The sequence below is a fragment of the Volvox carteri genome, assembly GCF_000143455.1.
Source record: "Volvox carteri f. nagariensis unplaced genomic scaffold VOLCAscaffold_112, whole genome shotgun sequence".
Taxonomy (NCBI): domain Eukaryota; kingdom Viridiplantae; phylum Chlorophyta; class Chlorophyceae; order Chlamydomonadales; family Volvocaceae; genus Volvox; species Volvox carteri.
In genome coordinates this window covers 139913-161139 of record NW_003307655.1, presented here as the reverse complement: position 1 = coordinate 161139, position 21227 = coordinate 139913, and the positions used below count along the sequence as shown (strand labels likewise).

Sequence of the window (21227 nt, the reverse complement as noted above, 5' to 3'; positions counted from 1 at the left end):
TATCCGTAATATCGCGAATTGCGAATATTATACGCGAATGCGTAGGTATCGTAACGCTGTGAAATGCTTTCGGAGACAACCATACAAAGCCCTTGTTCCGAGACCAATTACCCAGGAGCGGGCTTATGTCCCGCGTAAGCATTTCAATAGGTATCCTTCTTAGGTCAGAACTAAATCTGCAAAGGCAATGCCTGCGCTGGTGCTTCTTGGAAGGCAGCTGTTAATTGCTTCAGATGATGTGCCGCTCTTCGCTTTACCAGCCGCGTTGTTCCACAGCGGATGGACTGTCGTCCTTGTTGTGACGTTAGCCCTCTATCAGCGGCATCCTATATGTCGCGATGAAGGTGACTACCTCCCTTTCCTTGCTGGGGGTGCCGCTGCCTTTGTTATCTCATCAGCTCTGGAGTGGTCGCTTTTTAAAGTGGGCCTTACCGGTAAGAGAAACTGTTCTATTAAACCTGCAAGGCTTGCGTGACCTTCATAACGTGATAATGAGTCAGCCGTTACCCAGCTACTGAAAGGGAGACAGGAAATAGGGAACCCAAGCACGCTTACCAAACTATTTAGACACCAAACACCTTTTTAGACACCAACACCTTTCATCATATAATTGTCATATTTGGGGAAGTTTGCACTTTACGCATAAGCCCATGCTGGGTTCGCCGCACCTCACATAGGCGGGGGTAACCATATGGCCCTTGGGTCGTATCAGACACACGGCAGCTAATCCGCTCCTACCCATAATCCACCACACTTCTCTCGCTCTCAAAAGTTCCTCTACCTATGATCTTTATGCACAACCTTTTAAACCACTAGCCCTAACCTCTCCAGTGAAGAAGCCATCTTGGGCTCCGCCCTTGTCCAATTCCTCCCCTTTCACACGCCCCGTCTGCCCCGCAAAGGCACGCCCCTGGAGACCCATGCCCGCCGAGCAGTCCCCCTGCTGCTCTACCTCCACACCTTTGCCTCCATTTCCGAGCTGGGCTTTGCGGCGTATGGAGCACACCTGTTGCGTGTGGACACTCGGCTGTGCATAGCGTGGAGTCCTAGACCGTTGGCGGCGGCCCTGGTGGGGACCACCTGGGCGGTCATTGCCCTCAACGGGTGAGCGCGGAGCCGCAACGTGAATGCCCGACTGGCCTGCCCAGCATTGTGAATTCGTTTTGTTTTAGCAGTTTAAAGACCCCGCCTTGCTGTCATCCCAAACCATCATCGCCCTCACCATCGTGCGTTATAACTGACCAGGAGGCGCTGCGCTCCTCGTCCCCCGTGTTTGTGCGGTTGCAGACTGCTCACCGCGCTGGCGCTCAACCCCTGGCACGGGTTGGGCCTGGTTGAGGCGTGGGAGGCCCGACTGCTTTGGCTCTCCAGGCTGTTGTGCTGCCGGTCTGGACTGCTCACACAGGCGCGGGTTCCGGACAGGTACGTGTATGTATGTATGTATGTATGTATGTATGTATGTATGTATGTATGTATGTATGTATGTATGTATGTATGTATGTATGTATGTATGTATGTATGTATGTATGTATGTATGTATGTATGTATGTAAATATGCATGCATGTATGTATATATGTATGTATGTGATCCTTCGGGCCCTCACGCATCATGACCCGACCCTCATTACAACCCCAACCTCCTCAACAGCCCTCAACAGCTCAACCTACCAGTCTCCTACAGCCCTATTCCTGAGTTCTAACTCCACCAGGGGAACTCCAGCATGATGTCAAATAACCGCTCAATTCCAGGATCTTGACTGCCAAGGTTCCTTGGGATTAAAATTGCGGTTACCCTTCGCTTTCTGCTCCCATGCTGGCTATCAGCTGCGTATTCATCTCCTCCCCCGCGTCTGTAACCCTGTACCCGATTTCTACGGTACCTCTCCCTCCCCTTGCCTTCCCTTCCTGGGGCTGTAGGGAGCCCGCCCTGCGCCGCATCGCCCAGCTGACCTCCCACCTCCTACAGCATGTGGACCTCACCCTGTCGGATGTGGCAGCTGCCATGATACTGGTGGCGGCGGCGCAGCGGGAGAGACGCCGCCGGGCGCTGCGGGACGCAATGGTGGCGGCGGCTGCGGCGCATGCGGCGCTCCTGGGCTCAGGCGCGGCTGCAGCGTCTTCAGCGGCGCCGTTTGGCCCGGGCTTTGTGCCGGGTATAGGATCCGGGTTAATGCTGGGTGGGGGTTCGGGTGTGGTGTCAGACTCGGTGTACGGCGACGCGCCTGCCGAGCCTAAGGCCTCCGGGGGCTCTCCAGGACGGGGCAGCAGCGGCGGCGCCGTCGGTGGTGCAGGAACGGCGGCGCCTGCTGCTGCTCCTGCGGCGGCGGCGGCAGTAGCGGCGCTGCACGGCAGCGACATGGGAGGAAGTGCACCCGTTACAGCGGCCAGCAGCCAGTCACCCTTCTTGACTGTACAGCAACCGCAGACTCCGCAGCACCCGCAGCAGCACCCACACCCTCCAGCCGGGGCCCACCCTGGCCGGCAGACCCGGGTGCGTTTCGTGGACGACGGCACTGAGCTAGGGCCCCTACATGTGCGGTCACCATCGCCCCCGCCGCCGCCGCCGCCCCCGGCCCCGCTACCGGTCTCGCCGGCGGAGGCGACGTTGCGCCGCACTGAGGCTTCTCACGGCTCCTGCGGTGTGGCCAGGGTGGTGTCAGCTGACTCACCCTCAGTGCATGACGGCCATTGCGGCGGCATGAATTGCGGCACTACTACTACTACTGCTACTAATACGAGTACTGCTGCTACTGCTACTAGTACTGCTACAAATGGCGGCGTTTCCCTCGTCGCCCTGCCTACAACTACTGCTACTGCCATCCTCACCGGGATGGTGGTGGCGGGCAGCGACAAGGGTAGCGCTGGCTCCGTACAGCAGTGCCCGGTAGGTGGCGCAGCAGCCAAGCCGGGCGCCGTCGCTGCAGCTGACGGCGGCAGCAGCAGCAGTAGCGGCAGCGCAAGCGGCAGCAGGCTAGGGTTGCTGGGAGCCACAGCTGGGGGGGAGTTGACACCGCAGCCGCCGTCGCCCAGCCGCGCCCTGACGCTGATGCACCCCATGGTGCATATCACGCCAGCGGGCATGGAGGAGCATTTGGATGAGCTGGTGGGGGAGCTGGTGGGGGAGCTGGCGGCAGAAGTGGCGGAGGCGGAAGCGGACGTGGGGCCGCCGACAGGCCGTACAGACGGTAGCAGAGACCTGGATTTAATTCTGGATTTGGATTTACAAGAGAAAAGGGAGGATCCCGCGTCTACGGAGATGGATTCTAGGCGACTCGGGTCGGCAGGCGCGGCAGTGGCGGCTGTCGCGGCAACGGCTGCCGCCGCCGCAGTGGTGGCGACGACAAGCGCAGCCACGACGGCGGCTGCGGCGGAGGCGCCGGGCCCCCCGCCGCTAGGGGTCCCCCGGCGGCCCCCAGCGCCGCTGCCGCCGTCGGCTATGTTGGCGCTCCGAAAGCGCATCGGTGAGGCGGCCCTGGCGGCGGCGTTTGCTGCGGAGCGTGAGATGGTTGACCGGGAGACGCTGCAAGAGGCGGCATTGTACGGCAGGTAAAAGCCAACGAACGACACGGTGGTTTTTTACCTCCTCAAACGGCCTTTCCTCCAACTTGCCAACTCACGAGACGGACCCCGCTCTCCATATCACCGCTCATCTCGCCATGAGCCGTTGTCGCCTTGGCTTCCTGACTCTCACGTGTCATTACCACCAGCGGCTGCCCCTCTTCTCCTCACCTCGCCGTTTTTTTGTTGTTGTCAGCCTGAAGAGGCGGTAAAGAGGCGGCGCAAATACGTACAACAGGCGTTGCTTACTGTGGTTCCTCCACTTCAATGATATGGGTATCTTAACACCGGTTTAATAGAGAACGAGGCCCCTATGGCGACGTACTGAATGTACGGCACTGTGCAGGTACGCGGCGGCCATCTACGGCAGCTGCCCCCCTGACGGCCCCAGTGACGCCGCCGCCTGGCACCTGGGGGGGGACGGCGACCCGGGCTCCTCCTTGGACCAGGTGGCGGCCTGGCGGCGCCGCCACGGCTCCTCTGCCCCAGACCCGCTATTGGCCTCCATTCTCTCCAGCGCGTCAAAGTGTACGGAACATGTCGTACATGTCAACACGCACAACTCTACGGAGGGCTACCTACCGTACATGGTCTGCCTTGACAAGCCCACTCGGTGCGGGGTGCGGGGTGAGGGGGAACATCAAAACGAAGGGACGCGAAAGGAGGAGAGTGGAGGAGGAGGAGCAGGAGGAGGAAGAAGGGAAGGGCCGGGGACATTCAAATTTTGAGACTCAGGGGCGGCGACGACTAGCTGCGATTAGCTTGGAGGCTTCCGTGTGTGTATGTGCGCGCGTGCGTGCGTGTGTGCGAGCGTGCGTGTGTGTGAGAGAGAGAGTGTGTGTGTGTGTCTGTGTGTCTACATGCTCACTTCCGCCTCCACCCGGTGGCGGTGTGGGCCCTCCCGCCCGCCCGTTCTCCTCCATCCCTTCATCCCTTCATCCCGCGCCACTGCTCGCGTGTCCCTTTACGGCATCTTGCGACGGCCTGGTCCTCCCCTCCCCTCCCCTCCCCTCCCCTCCCTTTTTGAGCGTTGTGGTGGCCCCTTCACGGCCACCACATATCTGCCGTTTATCACTTTATCCAGGCGGCCCGGTTGCCCCCCTCTAACCCCGGCAGGTCAGTGGTCATTGCCATTCGGGGAACCTTCAGCGCTGAAGACATCGTCACCGATTGCTTATGTGAACCTGTCGACGTACGGCATATGCTCACGCCGCCACGACTGGCCCCGGACACTACCACCGCCGCCATGTCGCCATCACCGTCATTGTCGGCGGCAGCGGCATCTTGCGGTGCGGCCGCCGCAGCAGCCGGCGCCGCTGACCCGCTTTTGTCTTCGATGGTCGGCGGCGAGGTTGAGGTCGAGGGGGCGGTAGCGGTAGCGGCGGCGGCGGCGGCGGCTGCCCTGAACGCGGCCCTTGTCGGAGTCCCCCTGGACGAGCCCGTGTTGGTGCATGCGGGCATCTGGGCGGGTGGGCCGCCTGCCGCGTGAGGCCCTGCCTGAGGGAATCAACCCGAATACCCTGCATAACTAACAGAATACACCATACCAACTAATATGTATATACATACATATATATATATATATTAGTATATTTGTATGTATGTATGTATGTATGTGTAGCATGTGGAACCATATGCCCGTGCAGTCTGTCGGTCAGTCTGTCAGCCAGCCATTAGAGCAGGCAACGCGGACGAGCACTAACAATGATAGGATTAGCAAAGCGCCGGACCCCCTCGGGCCCTCTCCCGGGGCTGTGCTGAGAGGGTGGGGTGTCCCCCCTCCGTTCACCCCTCCTCGCAGCCGCCGAGGTGATTTGGGAGGACCTCACACAGCTGCGACTGATGGACATCCTGCTACCGCCGCCCGGCCCCTCCTCCTGCCCCGCCGCCGCCGCCGCCACCACCACCGCGGGTGAACAGAGGGCCCCAGCTCCAGCTGCCGCCACTTCCGCCACCAACCCTGCCTCCATCTCCACCTCCGCCTCCGCCTCCGTCACCTCGAGCTCGAGCTCAAGCCGGGATATCTCACAGCCCGGCAGTAATGCGGTGGGCGGGGTCACTGGCGCCCCGCCGCCATCCGTCGGGGTTTCCGGTGCGCCACCCGACCACCACCACCACCTCTATCCCCCGAACAGCCGCAACCAGCAGGAGCAGATAGCGCGTCAGCAGCAGGAGCCTCCAGCTCAGCAACCGCAACTACAACCGCAACTGCAGATGCCGCGGACCCGCATGGCGCCGCCGCCGCAACCGCTGAGCCCGCAGTACCAGCCACAGCAACCACAGCAGCGATGGAGACCGTCTTCGTTTGACGAGGGCCGGATAGCTGCGCTAGGTACGTTGCCGACGCACCAGCTGGCGGCACCGCCGCCGGCAGCGTACGGCGCCTGCGCCTCCGGTGCTGGCGGCACTGACCCATGGGTCGCCAGCGCTGCTTTGTCGCCCTTGGAAATCTCTCGGCGGCTAAGCAACATGCCCCGGTTGATTTCTGCTGAGCGCCAAGCGACGGCGCCTCACGGCACTGGTCTCGGTGCACTGCTGCGGCGGCACCAGCGGCAGCCGCCGCCGCCACCGCCTCCAGCGGCGGCCTTGCTGCCATCCCTGGTTTTGTCGTACATCCCGCCCCCTCGGACAGCGTCGATGCCGCCGTCAGCCGGCGCAGCCAGATCCCGCCGGGACTTCCTGCAGTCGGCGCTGCGGCGAGGGAAATCCACTTCGGCGGCGGCCGCTGGCGGCGGCGGCAGCAGCGGCAGCCGCCGTCGCCGCCGCCGCGGCGGTACCAACGCCGGCAGCAGCGGTAGGAGCAGCGGCGCCGACGCCTCCGGCGGTGGAGACGACGATGATAATGATCCCCGCGCGCCGTTGTTGCTGCCCCCCTCCGTGCCCCCCGTCGGGGCAGGTCCTACCGCCATCGCCGGCCCTCCTGCCGCTCCCCTCGCGACCACAGCCGCTGGCTTCTACTCCCCTGCCGTCGCTCATCCCCAACCGCCGCATCTGCTGACCGGGAGATCGAGAACCTCCCCACCTCACGAGGCTGTACGACAGCTCTCCACCGTCATCGGTTTTGCAGCTTGGCGTGCCGGTGCCGGCGGTGCCGCCGCAGATTCCGACCGTGGGCTTGGGGTCGGGACCTCCCCTTCGCGGCTCGCCACAGATCGGTCTGCCGGACCGCCGTCTTCGCTGCTGCCGCTGCCAGCAGCGGCGGGGCGTCGGCCTTTCCATCCCGCCTATTCCCATCCTAAGCCTGAGCCGTCGCTGCCGCCTCAGGGTGGCCTAGGTACGGCGCCTGGTGCCGCCGCCTCCACCTCCGCCACCTGCCCCAGCACTTCCTCCCCGTACTACAACCGAATGCAGGGCTCAGCTAGCCGCCTAAGAAGTCGCGATGACATGTCGGGTGCCGTCGGCTGTGCTACGGACTCTCCGTCGGGCCGTGAAGCTCCCGCTACCGCCTCCGGCACCGGTTCAGACGGCGCGGCACCTGGTGTTGTTGGACGGGTACGGCAGGTGGCATCGGAGATCCTGCACGCCGCGTCGGACCTGTTGCTGTCGCTGCCGCGCCCCGGCGCCCGATCGCCACTGCTGCCACTGCAGCAGCGTCAGCAAGGGACACAGACGCAGGCGCAGCGTCAGCAACGTCGACTGGGTTGGTTTGGAGTGTACGGCCACGCCGGCGGGTTGCGATCTGCCAGTGACGGTGGCGCCCAGCTGCCGTACTCGAGCTTGCCGCGAACGGAAGCGGAAGCGGAGGTGCAGGCCGGCGGTGGCGGCGGCGGCGGCGGAGCCGGTGTCACTGGGTCCTTTGACCAGCTTGGACGGCGCTGGCGGAGTGCCGGCGGCGTCGCCGCCACCGCCACCGGCGACTGCGGCGGTGTGCTAAACGACTGGTCTCTTATTGGATCTCATCTCCACAGCCCTCTAGATGTGGAGGCCGCGACGGCGGCGGCGGCGGCGGCGGTGGTGACGCCCGACGGCTCAGGCGAAGCACAGGGGTTACCGACCGCCGGCGCCGCCAACACCGCCCCCTCACCGGCCCCTCCTCCTCCTCCTCTTCGGCTTCCTGAAGTCGACTGTAGCGGTTGGCGGTTGGTAGTTACGGGCCACAGTCTGGGTGCGGGCGCTGCCGCCCTGCTAGCTTTGCGGCTGCGGTCCGCGCTGCCGCATGTGGAGGTCCGCTGCTGGGCCTTCGCCCCGCCCGGCAGCCTGACCAGCCCCTCCCTCAGCGCGGCCCTCCGCCCCTTCACCACAAGCGTGGTCACGGGCAAGGACCTCATCCCCCGCCTAAGTCTCAACACCATGGAGCGATACCGGGATGAGATGATCACAGCGTTGGCTAGGTGCAGGTAACGGAGGTCTGGGGGCACCAGGGGCTGGCCGGGTGGTTTGGTTTTGGAAAGAGGACGACCGAAGGCCCCGACAACCTGGCTTGATCTTGATCTTGACCTTTCCCACTTGCTGCCTTGTGACTGTTATCCCTAACATTTCCCCGCCTCAGGCGGGTTTCCCAAAACACACAGCGCCCTTTCCTTTTACTCGGAATCCTCAGCTTGGTCCCACCACCACAATATTGATAATAATAATATTAACATTGAGACAGTCAACCGGCCATGGGCTCCCCACTGCCCGGGGCTTTCATTACAGACCGCCGCCCCCCCACTCGTCGTGTGTGCGGACAACTTGTAACACACACACACACACACACTCCTCCTCCTCCTCCCGTCCCTCCCCTCCCTTCACTGTACACCCGGTTGGGGTGCAGGTGCAGTAAGGCCCGGGTGCTGGTGGGCAGCTTCAGTCGCCGGAACCGCCTCCGGAGAGCCGCCCACCTACTGCTGCCGTACGATGAGATACCTGCTCAGGCCCGGCGGCTGCTCCGGAGCTACCACGAGGCGGTTCACCGGGCGGGGCGGCTGCCGGAGCTGCACCCGCCGGGGAGGGTGAGCGGGAAGCGCGAGGTGTACACTTGTGTGTGTGGGGGGGTATGTGGGTAGGTTGGGGCGGGAGACTTGGAATATATATGCATGTCCTCATGACCTGCTGCTGCTGCTGCTTCTCCTACTGCTCCTGCTGCTACGGTTGCTAGTTCCCCCTTTTCCTTCCGCCCTCCCGCCCCCCCGCCCTCCCCCCCCTCCCCACATTCGCTTACTCCGGATGTCGGCAGTCGAATATGGCTGTCCGCATGCGGCTCCCAACCGTGTGTCCCCCCCGCCGCCCGCTGCAGATCCTGTACCTGCAGCCCAGTGCCCGGGCAGCCTCAGTCGACAACAAGGACGACGCTAGGGGAGGACACCCCCACGGACCGAGGAGGGCACCGGGAGCCAGTGGTGGTGGTGGTGGCGAAGTCCCTCGCGGGCCCCCCCCTCCCCCGTGCCCCCACTTCCGCCCCGTGTGGGTATCTGCTCGGGAGCTGCACTGCGAGGGCATCCTGGCCTCCACCCGGATGCTGGTGGACCACAGCCTGACGATGTGTACCTTGCCGGCGTTGGATGAGATACTGGGCTCGTAGAAGAAAGAGGGGGGAGGGGTGTGTCGCAGGAGAGGAGAGGGTTTGACAGTTGAGCGGCGTCGAAAAAGAGGAGGAGGCGACGGAATATGGCGGCGGCGTGAGAGGGAGGAGGCAGATGTCTTTTTTGTTGTTGATGTTGAAGTTTGGAATCTCCTAGGTACTGGGGCTGGGCTCTGATCTGGAGGCGAGGAGGAGGTGGAGGAGGAGGAGGTGGAGGAGGAGGAGGTGGAGGAGAAGCGGAAGAACTCCCCTCTGGGGAGACCCGGGTGTGCTGATGGCGGCGATACGTGCACATACACACCTACATGTCATGCATAAAGACAGGTATCGGTATGAGCACAGGCGGCCCACATACCGCCACAGCTGCGAGTGCTGGTAGCTCATAGGTCCGCGACATGTATGCACACATAAATAATACGTACATACAAGCATACGCACACTCTGGGTGGCTGTGTGGTGAGCATCGACGGAGGATCGCTCCATTATCTTGGATCACGCGCTCCGTCTGCGTGGGCTCAGACTAGGACTATTTTAAAGCTTGCCGGGGTAGAAGCTGGCCCCTGTCATACAACGTACGGCATAGGGGGGCGCGGGTCGTTATGGACGGCGGGCTTCAAATCCGTTTGTTCCTGGGAACCCTGCCTTGTGCATTTTCCTAGCCCTTGGGCCACTTGGCATCCACATGCGTACAGAGACCTTACTTGTCACGTGGCCACAATGAAACGCATGCATTTAGTGGGCCCAGTCGCCTTTTTGAAAGAGGACACGAGCAGGATGGCCTTTGGCTTAAAAGGGAGGCGGTTGCGATGGTAATGCTGAGTAGATGGGCTGAACATGGAGGAGGTTACAGATGGAGATAGTTGTGGTGGTTGCGCATTATGGCTTGGAAGGATTGTAAGCGAAAGGCTTTGCAAACGGCCCGCTGGTTGTAGCTGTCTTACTAGGATCGTGCCTAGGTATTTAAAGTAAAGTGTCAAATGTGATTGCAAAGCCGTTCAGCTCGTCGAACGGCTTTTCAGTGCTCGATTGGAACCGCGGGTCTGGAAGAGGGCTTCCTTCGATAATGTCGGCCTAGGTTGCGATTCAGGGATAGCAATCAAACGGTGTTTTGCTGTCTGAGGTATGCTTTGCGTTAAGCAGCGTAAAGTCAAACATCGGTCATACGGCATTTGTAATACCGTGCAGTTGGTGCCGTGGTTCACAACTTCACATCGTCTCTCCAATTGCATTACGACAACGATTATACGGTCACTGTCTTTGAATGTATCAATTTATGAAACTTCCGGAACTCACGACCTGGACCAACAAGAACGCTGTTTTATGTGTCGATGTGTTTGTATCGCTATGCCCCGTAATACTTGATGCTTTACCTCGCTATGGGTTTCAGCATTAAGTAGTGTTCGCCATCGACTTTTGCGCCGCCAACCGAAGAAACAATATGTCGCAGCGTGATGCAGACACTTTCATTTCAAACAACGAAAGGGATTTCATCCTCAAGGTGCAAAGCCCACATCTTTCAAGAGACAGCATCCAACGGTCATACCAGCCAACCCGGGTTTGTGCCTTGCACCATCACAGGCGCTCTCAGAGGAATGCCGACTTGACGGCCGGCGACCTTACGACCTGCGAAAGCCCAAGTTCCAGGTAAAGAATAACTTCAGCCCTGACACCACATCCCCGGCCTTCCGTCGCTCCTTTCCCCTGCACCATGCACTCTCCTCCCCCAGACGTACACACCCTCCCTCTTCGCCACCCTCCGCTCCTTTTCCGCTTCTTCCAGTTTTCCCTGGATGACCGCAGCGCCACCGTGGCTCTTGGCAGCACCCGGGTCCTTAGTGTGGTAACGGCCTCCCTGGAGGTTCCCTTCCCCGACCGGCCCAGCGAGGGGCCCCTGCGCTTCAATGTGGAGTTCTCACCCATGGCCTCCCCCGCCTTCGAGCCAGGCAGACCAGGCAGGCAGGGGGAAGCTTGGGACCCGACCCAGGGGCTGGGGCTGGGGCTGGGAAGAAGGCGCAGGTTTTCTGAGTTGCTGAGGCGCCGGCCGAGCTGTCGGGGCTGTTAGGGTGCAGGCCACGTGACACTTGCCAGGGTGGGCAACGGGAGCCGACTCTGGGCGGTGGGAAGAGTAAAGGAGGGAGGGGGGTGGGGGATTAGGAGGGAACGTCTTCAAGACGACTTAAGATAAATGGGATTTCGTTTGGGAATAGGTCTGGGGTAATTGGAAAGGAGGAAGGATGGAGTGAAGTTCTCCCCACTTTCCGCCCACCACCCTGCCCGGATAACTCCCCCTCCTTCCGCCCCTCCCCGTCTACTTCATTATCCCTCTCCTACTCAGGCGAGGACGCCATTCAGATTGCTCGGCTGATTGAGAGGGGATTGCGCCAGAGCGGAGCGGTGGACCAGGAGGCCTTATGTGTGGTAGCGGGGAGGAAGGTACGGGGGTGTGTGGGGGAGGGAGAGAGGGGGATTGGAATTCACGCGTATGGATCACAGGACGGTGGAAGTGGAACAGGCGTGTATACAGGCGTGTATGTGTGCGGAATTCCCTGTGCAGCTCTGACCTCTTCCAGGACGCGTCCCTCGGCCTACTCACGGTAGTGGTACTACTGCCATTGCTGCCGCGGCTATGCTGCTGCTACTGCAACAGTTCCTGCTGCTCTCACTGCCACTAATGCTACTACTGCTGCTGCTGCTGCCGATGTGTCCAGGTGTGGTCTCTCCGAGTTGACTGTCACGTGCTGGACCACGGGGGCAACTTGCTGGATGCGGCCTTCCTGTCCTCCCTGGCCGCACTGATGGCCTTCCGCAAGCCCGAGGTGGAGGTGGGCGGGGAGAGCGGTACGGACATCCTGGTGCACCCCCCGGAGGTGCGGGAGCCGCTGCCACTCACCATACACCACCTGCCAGTGGCCGTCACATTCGGACTGTTCCAGGTGGGGGGGGGAGGTGAGGCGGGAGGGGAAAGAGGAGGATAGGATAATACGGGAAAGGAGCTAAAGACAAATCTCCCTCCGATTTTCCGACCTGCTTACACGGGGGGAGGGTGGGGTAGAAGTAGGGAGGAGGGGAGAGGAGCTGCTTCGTGCGCCCCGCAGGGGAGGGGCCGACAGGAAGTGGGGAAGGAGTGGCTTGGAGGTGTTCTCCCTTGGAGGATAGCTCACGCCGGGTAGCGCTTGGGTGTATCTGTATTGTGTATGCGCTGCTTCATGTATTGCGGACTTGCTTGCGTCATGCCCTCCTCACCTCCATCACCCCCTCCATCTCCCCCCTTCTGCCCCTCCGGGTGATCCTTCCCCGCCCACCACTCACTCTGGACTTTGGCAGCAGTTCGCAGCTTGGGACATATGGGCACCTCACCCCCTCTGGCTATTTTTTTAGTGCGATTCCACATCCCGATGACTTCCCCATCCCCGCGCGTAAACTCATACATACATACATACATACATACATACATACATACATACATACATACATACATACATACATACATACATACTGGAATACACTAGGGTTTGGCACTACTGGTAAGGCACGGACCATTGCCCCCGGGAGATCCCGGGATAGATACACGTTAGGGTCAAAAATCCTTCCGATGGTGGAAGGTATTGCGCCCCTAGTTGATGGACGGTGGTGACCTGGGATAAAGTTAACCTGCGAGTCGACCAGGAATGGAGTTGGGCCGCTATCGACCCGGCAGATTCCGTTGGATGCTGGTGGTGGGTGCGGAACCTGAGCGATCCACTGAGAAGTTGACTAGGGTGACTGGATGAGGGTGCCCCGAAATACCGGGGAAGGCAGGGTTTCGCAGGGTAGCTGCCACGGGCGAAGATATACCCCCCTGTTTCACACATCATACTGGATGTGCTGATGGTGCGTGCTGGACCCGAAAATGCCACTGACGTTTCAGAAGTCGGCATGGGTCAGAAGCATGAGGGTGCACCCAAACACACCCGGGAAGGTAAACACTGCCAGGCTAGTGGTGGCCACGGATGAAGCTATTGCCCCCTTCTTCACACAATCGTATAAATATAAATGTATAGTTCCACGAGTGGAACAGTATACATTAACAAAACAGGATTGTCCAACACATAGACACATGCGCACGCATGCAGGGTGGTGACCTGCTGGTGGTGGACCCCAGCTGGCGCGAGGAGGCGGCCGCCAGCGGGTCGTGTACGGTGGTGATGAACCCGGGCAGGGAGGTGTGCTGCGTGCACAAGGCGGACGGCATCGGCCTCACCCCCGACCAGTTCATGCGCTGTGTACGGCTGGCGGGCGACAAGGCGGAGCAGCTGGTGGCCGACCTCAAGGCGGCTTTGGAGCAGCACGAAGTGGCCAGAGTGCAGGTGCGTGTGTGTGTACGTGTGTTTGGGGTGCCCCCCAGCCACTGCGGGGTGTTGGTTTAGTGGGGGTGGTGCGGGGAGTGGGAGTGGGTAGTCTGCTCTGAGGCAAGGGGGGACATACAGCCCTAGACAGCTGGAGGGCCCTTGGGGACCTCAGGGCTCGTAAGGGTCCCGAGGTTACATCTTGGGAGAAAAACGCAGCTCAAGGTGTAACACAAACACACACACGCACAAGCTTCCGTTGATTCGTTGCGTCTCGCACATAATTCCCCCTCCGGCCCCTCCCTGGTGCTGTCCCTGCAGGCTCGTGTTCGGCGGCACCAGCAGGTGGTCGGGCTGCCCGACCCGGCTGCCCGACATGTCATGGTGCTAGGAGCGAAGGATCCCGCGGCAACGGGGGCGGCTGGTACAGGGGCTACAGCCAGTGGTGCGAGCACCGTAGCTGCAGCCGCTGCCACTGCTACAGTCGCTGCCTCCAGGAAGAGTGCAGCTGACACTGATGACCTGGATGAAGATGAGGACCTCGGAGATGACGAGGAGGAGGAGGAGGAGGAGGAGGGAGAGGAAGGGAAGAAGATGGAGGTGGAGGACGCCAGGAAGCCAGGGGGGGAGGCATCCGGCGGTGGTGACGATGATGATGGCGGCAATGGTGGTGGTAATGGGGGCGCAGGGAGAGCGCCCCGGGATACGGACATGGGGGAGGTGGCGGCGCCACAGCATCGACACCAGCGGACGCGGCTAGCCGGTCCATTGGTTGCGGCTTCGAAGTCCGGGTATCCGGATGGCGCTAGCAAACGAGGAAGTGGAGCTGGGGCCGGAGCTCTTTCAGGCGCCAACAAGCGGGGGAAGGACGGTGTGGGGTTTGACGAGCTCGAGGCGATTGCGGCTGTCATTGCGGGGGTTACCCCGGGGGCTCCGGAACCAGAGCTCTCAGCAGCCATCAAGCCGGGCAAGCTGCGCAAGTCATCGGGCACCGTGGGAAAGAAGGGGTCATGAAAAACATGCGGGGGCTTGTAATTGCTTCTGTGTGCGTGTGATGTGATTTGTTTAAGGGGGCTTCGTATGTGAGTGCGCGTGTCTTTAAGGGTGTGTAGATCGTACGACTTCTCATTCATGATGGCGGGGTAGAGCTGCTGTGGCACACAACGGTCATCCTGTAAGGCATGTAGGGGTCCATGTGTGTGTCATACTGGTTGGTCGCCTTCGTGGATTTTGTGGGTTTGTGCTTACCCACCCACCCTCCCTCATGCGCATCCACCTATCCACCCGGGTATCCAGAGTCCTCTAGGAAAGCTGGCAATGGGTGCATATCTCCGGTCGACCTTGTGGGGCCTTGTGTTGCGACGTCTTAGACGTTTTGTCTAGGTGCCGTACTTCACCCTAATAGCTCCTGGGAAGACAGACAGCGGGAAAAGACAGTAGCTTCAGCAGCAGCATGCTGCAGGAGCATACCGTGGAAAAAGGACACAACACAACACGTATGCAGGTGGCTCGGTGCTGTCTATGGTCCGTCCAAACAAAACTGAGTTGAACTTGTTTCATAAATATGGTGTGTCCGGTTGCTTTAGCTGCAAAAAGGAAAAATACTGCATGCAGTCTCAGGCAACTCTTTCCAAAACACAGATTGCACCTACAGGCAACAAGCAGACAGCTAATAACAAGGAATTTTCATGGAAGTGTTTGGAGGCTGAACACTGGAAACGCTATCGTACAACACCTCTCCATCGGCATGGACGAAGGGGAGGAGTGTGTAAGGTGGGGGGGGGGGAAAAGAAGTCAGGCTGTTTAAAATCTGCTGCACTGGTGGGTGGACGCCTGCAATAAATCAGCAGGGACTGGAACTAGGCCGTTGGCCTGTCGGTTATGGACAAGCTAAGGGCCTGTGGCCCGTCAGCTCGCTGCGTCGAGAAAACTAAAGTTTCCTGTGAATTGGGAGTGCCGCTGTACGATTTGCATGGACTTGCGTGCGTGGTTGTGCTGGTTACTTCGGGTGTTTGTGTACTACCGCCCTGAAGTAGTTGTTGGTCTGCAGGCCCTAGTTGTCGCTTCGGGGGAGTGCACCCACACCCGGCCCTGTTTTCATTGCTTGCCAGCTACATATGTTTCCTTTTTGCAACGAAGGCTTCCCGCGAAAACATACATGAATACGCACTGGAGCACATGTTCCTCGCATCTCGAGAGGCCTTTTTGGCCTGGGCCGGCTACTACCCCCTCAAGGCATACATGCACGAACACAGGGTACTTTTTTATTCCAGCATTCCAATCGGCGGCCAGCGACGAGCGGCCAGCTACATTATTACATTTTTTGCATGAATGAATTGCAGGTCCCCATTTCTTATGTGTTATGCTGGTGTGCACTGACGGCACGGACCCGACCAATACATCGATAGAGCCCTGTTTGCAGCTGGTTGCTGACGCATTACCTGCACCTTGGTATGCAGTAGGTTGTATCAACCTAATCGCATCGCATTTTTCTGTTCTTTTGTCGTACGGCACGGTGCACAGGTTCAGCCGTAGCACTCGTACAGTACGGCATGTGGCGTATGCTTGGTGCTGCCGTACATCCATCTGCCAGACCTGCTCGGTTAGCTCAGTCGGTAGAGCGCACGGCGGTTAACCGTAAGGTCGACGGTTCGATCCCGTCATCGAGCGCAGAGAGGTGAGGATGTGCAGGGGTCGTAGCTCAAATGGTAGAGCGCCCGCTTAGCATGCGATGCTGAGCGCCGCAGATGATGTGCGGGAGGTAAGGGGATCGATGCCCTCCGACTCCAACGGACAGAACTATTACTGTGTGCACGTGCACTCAACCCATTGAAACACGACAGGCTTTATGCTGGGGAAGGTGATAAGGAAGGAAGGTACAGAGTGTGCTGTCCCGGGAAGGCTGTTTTGGAAGTGATCCCGGGACAGATTCTTGAACAGAAGAGGCTGGATGGATGCCAATCGATTCCATTGCTGATGGCCGAGATGATGGAACCACTGGTGTAGTGACACACCTGCAAAAGCCGACCCGGAGTGGAAACTTGCTGCTGCCGCCGTTGATTCCAGGCACAGATTCCACGGGATGTGCTGATGGTGCGTGCTGGACCCGAAAATGCCACTGACGTTTCAGAAGTCGGCATGGGTCAGAAGCATGAGCATGAGGGTGCACCCAAACACACCCGGGAAGGTAAACACTGCCAGGCTAGTGGTGGCCACGGATGAAGCTATTGCCCCCTTCTTCACACAATCTCATAGCTTTGTAAGCGAAGCGTCGAGAAAACTAAAGTTTCCTGTGAATTGGGAGTGCCGCTGTACGATTTGCATGGACTTGCGTGCGTGGTTGTGCTGGTTACTTCGGGTGTTTGTGTACTACCGCCCTGAAGTAGTTGTTGGTCTGCAGGCCCTAGTTGTCGCTTCGGGGGAGTGCACCCACACCCGGCCCTGTTTTCATTGCTTGCCAGCTACATATGTTTCCTTTTTGCAACGAAGGCTTCCCGCGAAAACATACATGAATACGCACTGGAGCACATGTTCCTCGCATCTCGAGAGGCCTTTTTGGCCTGGGCCGGCTACTACCCCCTCAAGGCATACATGCACGAACACAGGGTATTTTTTTATTCCAGCATTCCAATCGGCGGCCAGCGACGAGCGGCCAGCTACATTATTACATTTTTTGCATGAATGAATTGCAGGTCCCCATTTCTTATGTGTTATGCTGGTGTGCACTGACGGCACGGACCCGACCAATACATCGATAGAGCCCTGTTTGCAGCTGGTTGCTGACGCATTACCTGCACCTTGGTATGCAGTAGGTTGTATCAACCTAATCGCATCGCATTTTTTCTGTTCTTTTGTCGTACGGCACGGTGCACAGGTTCAGCCGTAGCAGTCGTACAGTACGGGGCATGTGGCGTATGCTTGGTGCTGCCGTACATCATCTGCCAGACCTGCTCGGTTAGCTCAGTCGGTAGAGCGCACGGCTGTTAACCGTAAGGTCGACGGTTCGATCCCGTCATCGAGCGCAGAGAGGTGAGGATGTGCAGGGGTCGTAGCTCAAATGGTAGAGCGCCCGCTTAGCATGCGATGCTGAGCGCCGCAGATGATGTGCGGGAGGTAGGGTAGGGGGATCGATGCCCTCCGACTCCAACGGACAGAACTATTACTGTGTGCACGTGCACTCAACCCATTGAAACACGACAGGCTTTATGCTGGGGAAGGTGATAAGGAAGGAAGGTACAGAGTGTGCTGTCCCGGGAAGGCTGTTTTGGAAGTGATCCCGGGACAGATTCTTGAACAGAAGAGGCTGGATGGATGCCAATCGATTCCATTGCTGATGGCCGAGATGATGGAACCACTGGTGTAGTGACACACCTGCAAAAGCCGACCCGGAGTGGAAACTTGCTGCTGCCGCCGTTGATTCCAGGCACAGATTCCACGATGGTGCGTGCTGGACCCGAAAATGCCACTGACGTTTCAGAAGTCGGCATGGGTCAGAAGCATGAGCATGAGGGTGCACCCAAACACACCCGGGAAGGTAAACACTGCCAGGCTAGTGGTGGCCACGGATGAAGCTATTGCCCCCTCCTTCACACAATCTCATAGCTTTGTAAGCGAAGCGTCGAGAAAACTAAAGTTTCCTGTGAATTGGGAGTGCCGCTGTACGATTTGCATGGACTTGCGTGCGTGGTTGTGCTGGTTACTTCGGGTGTTTGTGTACTACCGCCCTGAAGTAGTTGGTCTGCAGGCCCTAGTTGTCGCTTCGGGGGAGTGCACCCACACCCGGCCCTGTTTTCATTGCTTGCCAGCTACATATGTTTCCTTTTTGCAACGAAGGCTTCCCGCGAAAACATACATGAATACGCACTGGAGCACATGTTCCTCGCATCTCGAGAGGCCTTTTTGGCCTGGGCCGGCTACTACCCCCTCAAGGCATACATGCACGAACACAGGGTATTTTTTTATTCCAGCATTCCAATCGGCGGCCAGCGACGAGCGGCCAGCTACATTATTACATTTTTTGCATGAATGAATTGCAGGTCCCCATTTCTTATGTGTTATGCTGGTGTGCACTGACGGCACGGACCCGAACAATACATCGATAGAGCCCTGTTTGCAGCTGGTTGCTGACGCATTACCTGCACCTTGGTATGCAGTAGGTTGTATCAACCGAATCGCATCGCATTTTTTCTGTTCTTTTGTCGTACGGCACGGTGCACAGGTTCAGCCGTAGCAGTCGTACAGTACGGGGCATGTGGCGTATGCTTGGTGCTGCCGTACATCCATCTGCCAGACCTGCTCGGTTAGCTCAGTCGGTAGAGCGCACGGCTGTTAACCGTAAGGTCGACGGTTCGATCCCGTCATCGAGCGCAGAGTGGTGAGGATGTGCAGGGGTCGTAGCTCAAATGGTAGAGCGCCCGCTTAGCATGCGATGCTGAGTGCAGCAGATGATATGCGGGAGGTAGGGGGATCGATGCCCTCCGACTCCAACGGACAGAACTATTACTGTGTGCACGTGCACTCAACCCATTGAAACACGACAGGCTTTATGCTGGGGAAGGTGATAAGGAAGGAAGGTACAGAGTGTGCTGTCCCGGGAAGGCTGTTTTGGAAGTGATCCCGGGACAGATTCTTGAACAGAAGAGGCTGGATGGATGCCAATCGATTCCATTGCTGATGGCCGAGATGATGGAACCACTGGTGTAGTGACACACCTGCAAAAGCCGACCCGGAGTGGAAACTTGCTGCTGCCGCCGTTGATTCCAGGCACAGATTCCACGGGATGTGCTGATGGTGCGTGCTGGACCCGAAAATGCCACTGACGTTTCAGAAGTCGGCATGGGTCAGAAGCATGAGCATGAGGGTGCACCCAAACACACCCGGGAAGGTAAACACTGCCAGGCTAGTGGTGGCCACGGATGAAGCTATTGCCCCCTTCTTCACACAATCTCATAGCTTTGTAAGCGAAGCGTCGAGAAAACTAAAGTTTCCTGTGAATTGGGAGTGCCGCTGTACGATTTGCATGGACTTGCGTGCGTGGTTGTGCTGGTTACTTCGGGTGTTTGTGTACTACCGCCCTGAAGTAGTTGGTCTGCAGGCCCTACTTGTCGCTTCGGGGGAGTGCACCCACACCCGGCCCTGTTTTCATTGCTTGCCAGCTACATATGTTTCCTTTTTGCAACGAAGGCTTCCCGCGAAAACATACATGAATACGCACTGGAGCACATGTTCCTCGCATCTCGAGAGGCCTTTTTGGCCTGGGCCGGCTACTACCCCCTCAAGGCATACATGCACGAACACAGGGTATTTTTTTATTCCAGCATTCCAATCGGCGGCCAGCGACGAGCGGCCAGCTACATTATTACATTTTTTGCATGAATGAATTGCAGGTCCCCATTTCTTATGTGTTATGCTGGTGTGCACTGACGGCACGGACCCGATCAATACATCGATAGAGCCCTGTTTGCAGCTGGTTGCTGACGCATTACCTGCACCTTGTTATGCAGTAGGGTTGTATCAACCTAATCGCATCGCATTTTTTCTGTTCTTTTGTCGTACGGCACGGTGCACAGGTTCAGCCGTAGCACTCGTACAGTACGGCATGTGGCGTATGCTTGGTGCTGCCGTACATCCATCTGCCAGACCTGCTCGGTTAGCTCAGTCGGTAGAGCGCACGGCTGTTAACCGTAAGGTCGATGGTTCGATCCCGTCATCGAGCGCAGAGAGGTGAGGATGTGCAGGGGTCGTAGCTCAAATGGTAGAGCGCCCGCTTAGCATGCGATGCTGAGCGCCGCAGATGATGTGCGGGAGGTAGGGGGATCGATGCCCTCCGACTCCAACGGACAGAACTATTACTGTGTGCACGTGCACTCAACCCATTGAAACACGACAGGCTTTATGCTGGGGAAGGTGATAAGGAAGGAAGGTACAGAGTGTGCTGTCCCGGGAAGGCTGTTTTGGAAGTGATCCCGGGACAGATTCTTGAACAGAAGAGGCTGGATGGATGCCAATCGATTCCATTGCTGATGGCCGAGATGATGGAACCACTGGTGTAGTGACACACCTGCAAAAGCCGACCCGGAGTGGAAACTTGCTGCTGCCGCCGTTGATTCCAGGCACAGATTCCACGATGGTGCGTGCTGGACCCGAAAATGCCACTGACGTTTCAGAAGTCGGCATGGGTCAGAAGCATGAGCATGAGGGTGCACCCAAACACACCCGGGAAGGTAAACACTGCCAGGCTAGTGGTGGCCACGGATGAAGCTATTGCCCCCTTCTTCACACAATCTCATAGCTTTGTAAGCGAAGCGTCGAGAAAACTAAAGTTTCCTGTGAATTGGGAGTGCCGCTGTACGATTTGCATGGACTTGCGTGCGTGGTTGTGCTGGTTACTTCGGGTGTTTGTGTACTACCGCCCTGAAGTAGTTGTTGGTCTGCAGGCCCTAGTTGTCGCTTCGGGGGAGTGCACCCACACCCGGCCCTGTTTTCATTGCTTGCCAGCTACATATGTTTCCTTTTTGCAACGAAGGCTTCCCGCGAAAACATACATGAATACGCACTGGAGCACATGTTCCTCGCATCTCGAGAGGCCTTTTTGGCCTGGGCCGGCTACTACCCCCTCAAGGCATACATGCACGAACACAGGGTATTTTTTTATTCCAGCATTCCAATCGGCGGCCAGCGACGAGCGGCCAGCTACATTATTACATTTTTTGCATGAATGAATTGCAGGTCCCCATTTCTTATGTGTTATGCTGGTGTGCACTGACGGCACGGACCCGACCAATACATCGATAGAGCCCTGTTTGCAGCTGGTTGCTGACGCATTACCTGCACCTTGGTATGCA

The 21227-nt window shown here is 58.6% G+C and overlaps 2 protein-coding genes across 2 annotated transcripts; both read left to right on the top strand.

Moving 5' to 3' along the window:
- Window positions 1-63: 63 nt before the first annotated feature.
- On the top strand, window positions 64-9058 carry VOLCADRAFT_100299 (uncharacterized protein; the record flags this gene model as incomplete). The annotated part of the gene is made up of 11 exons (XM_002958921.1): window positions 64-134; window positions 277-434; window positions 903-1104; window positions 1288-1422; window positions 1918-3546; window positions 3905-4171; window positions 4675-5027; window positions 5360-6352; window positions 6503-7895; window positions 8312-8489; window positions 8774-9058. The coding sequence occupies 11 exons, from the start codon at window positions 64-66 to the stop codon at window positions 9056-9058; spliced, it is 5664 nt and encodes a 1887-aa protein (XP_002958967.1).
- Window positions 9059-10496: 1438 nt separating this feature from the next.
- VOLCADRAFT_108396 (uncharacterized protein) lies at window positions 10497-14778 on the top strand (the record flags this gene model as incomplete). Its single annotated transcript, XM_002958920.1, has 7 exons — window positions 10497-10556; window positions 10637-10702; window positions 10839-11115; window positions 11394-11491; window positions 11869-11991; window positions 13171-13404; window positions 13705-14778. The coding sequence occupies 7 exons, from the start codon at window positions 10497-10499 to the stop codon at window positions 14395-14397; spliced, it is 1551 nt and encodes a 516-aa protein (XP_002958966.1). The 3' UTR covers window positions 14398-14778.
- Between the last annotated feature and the right edge of the window lie 6449 nt (window positions 14779-21227).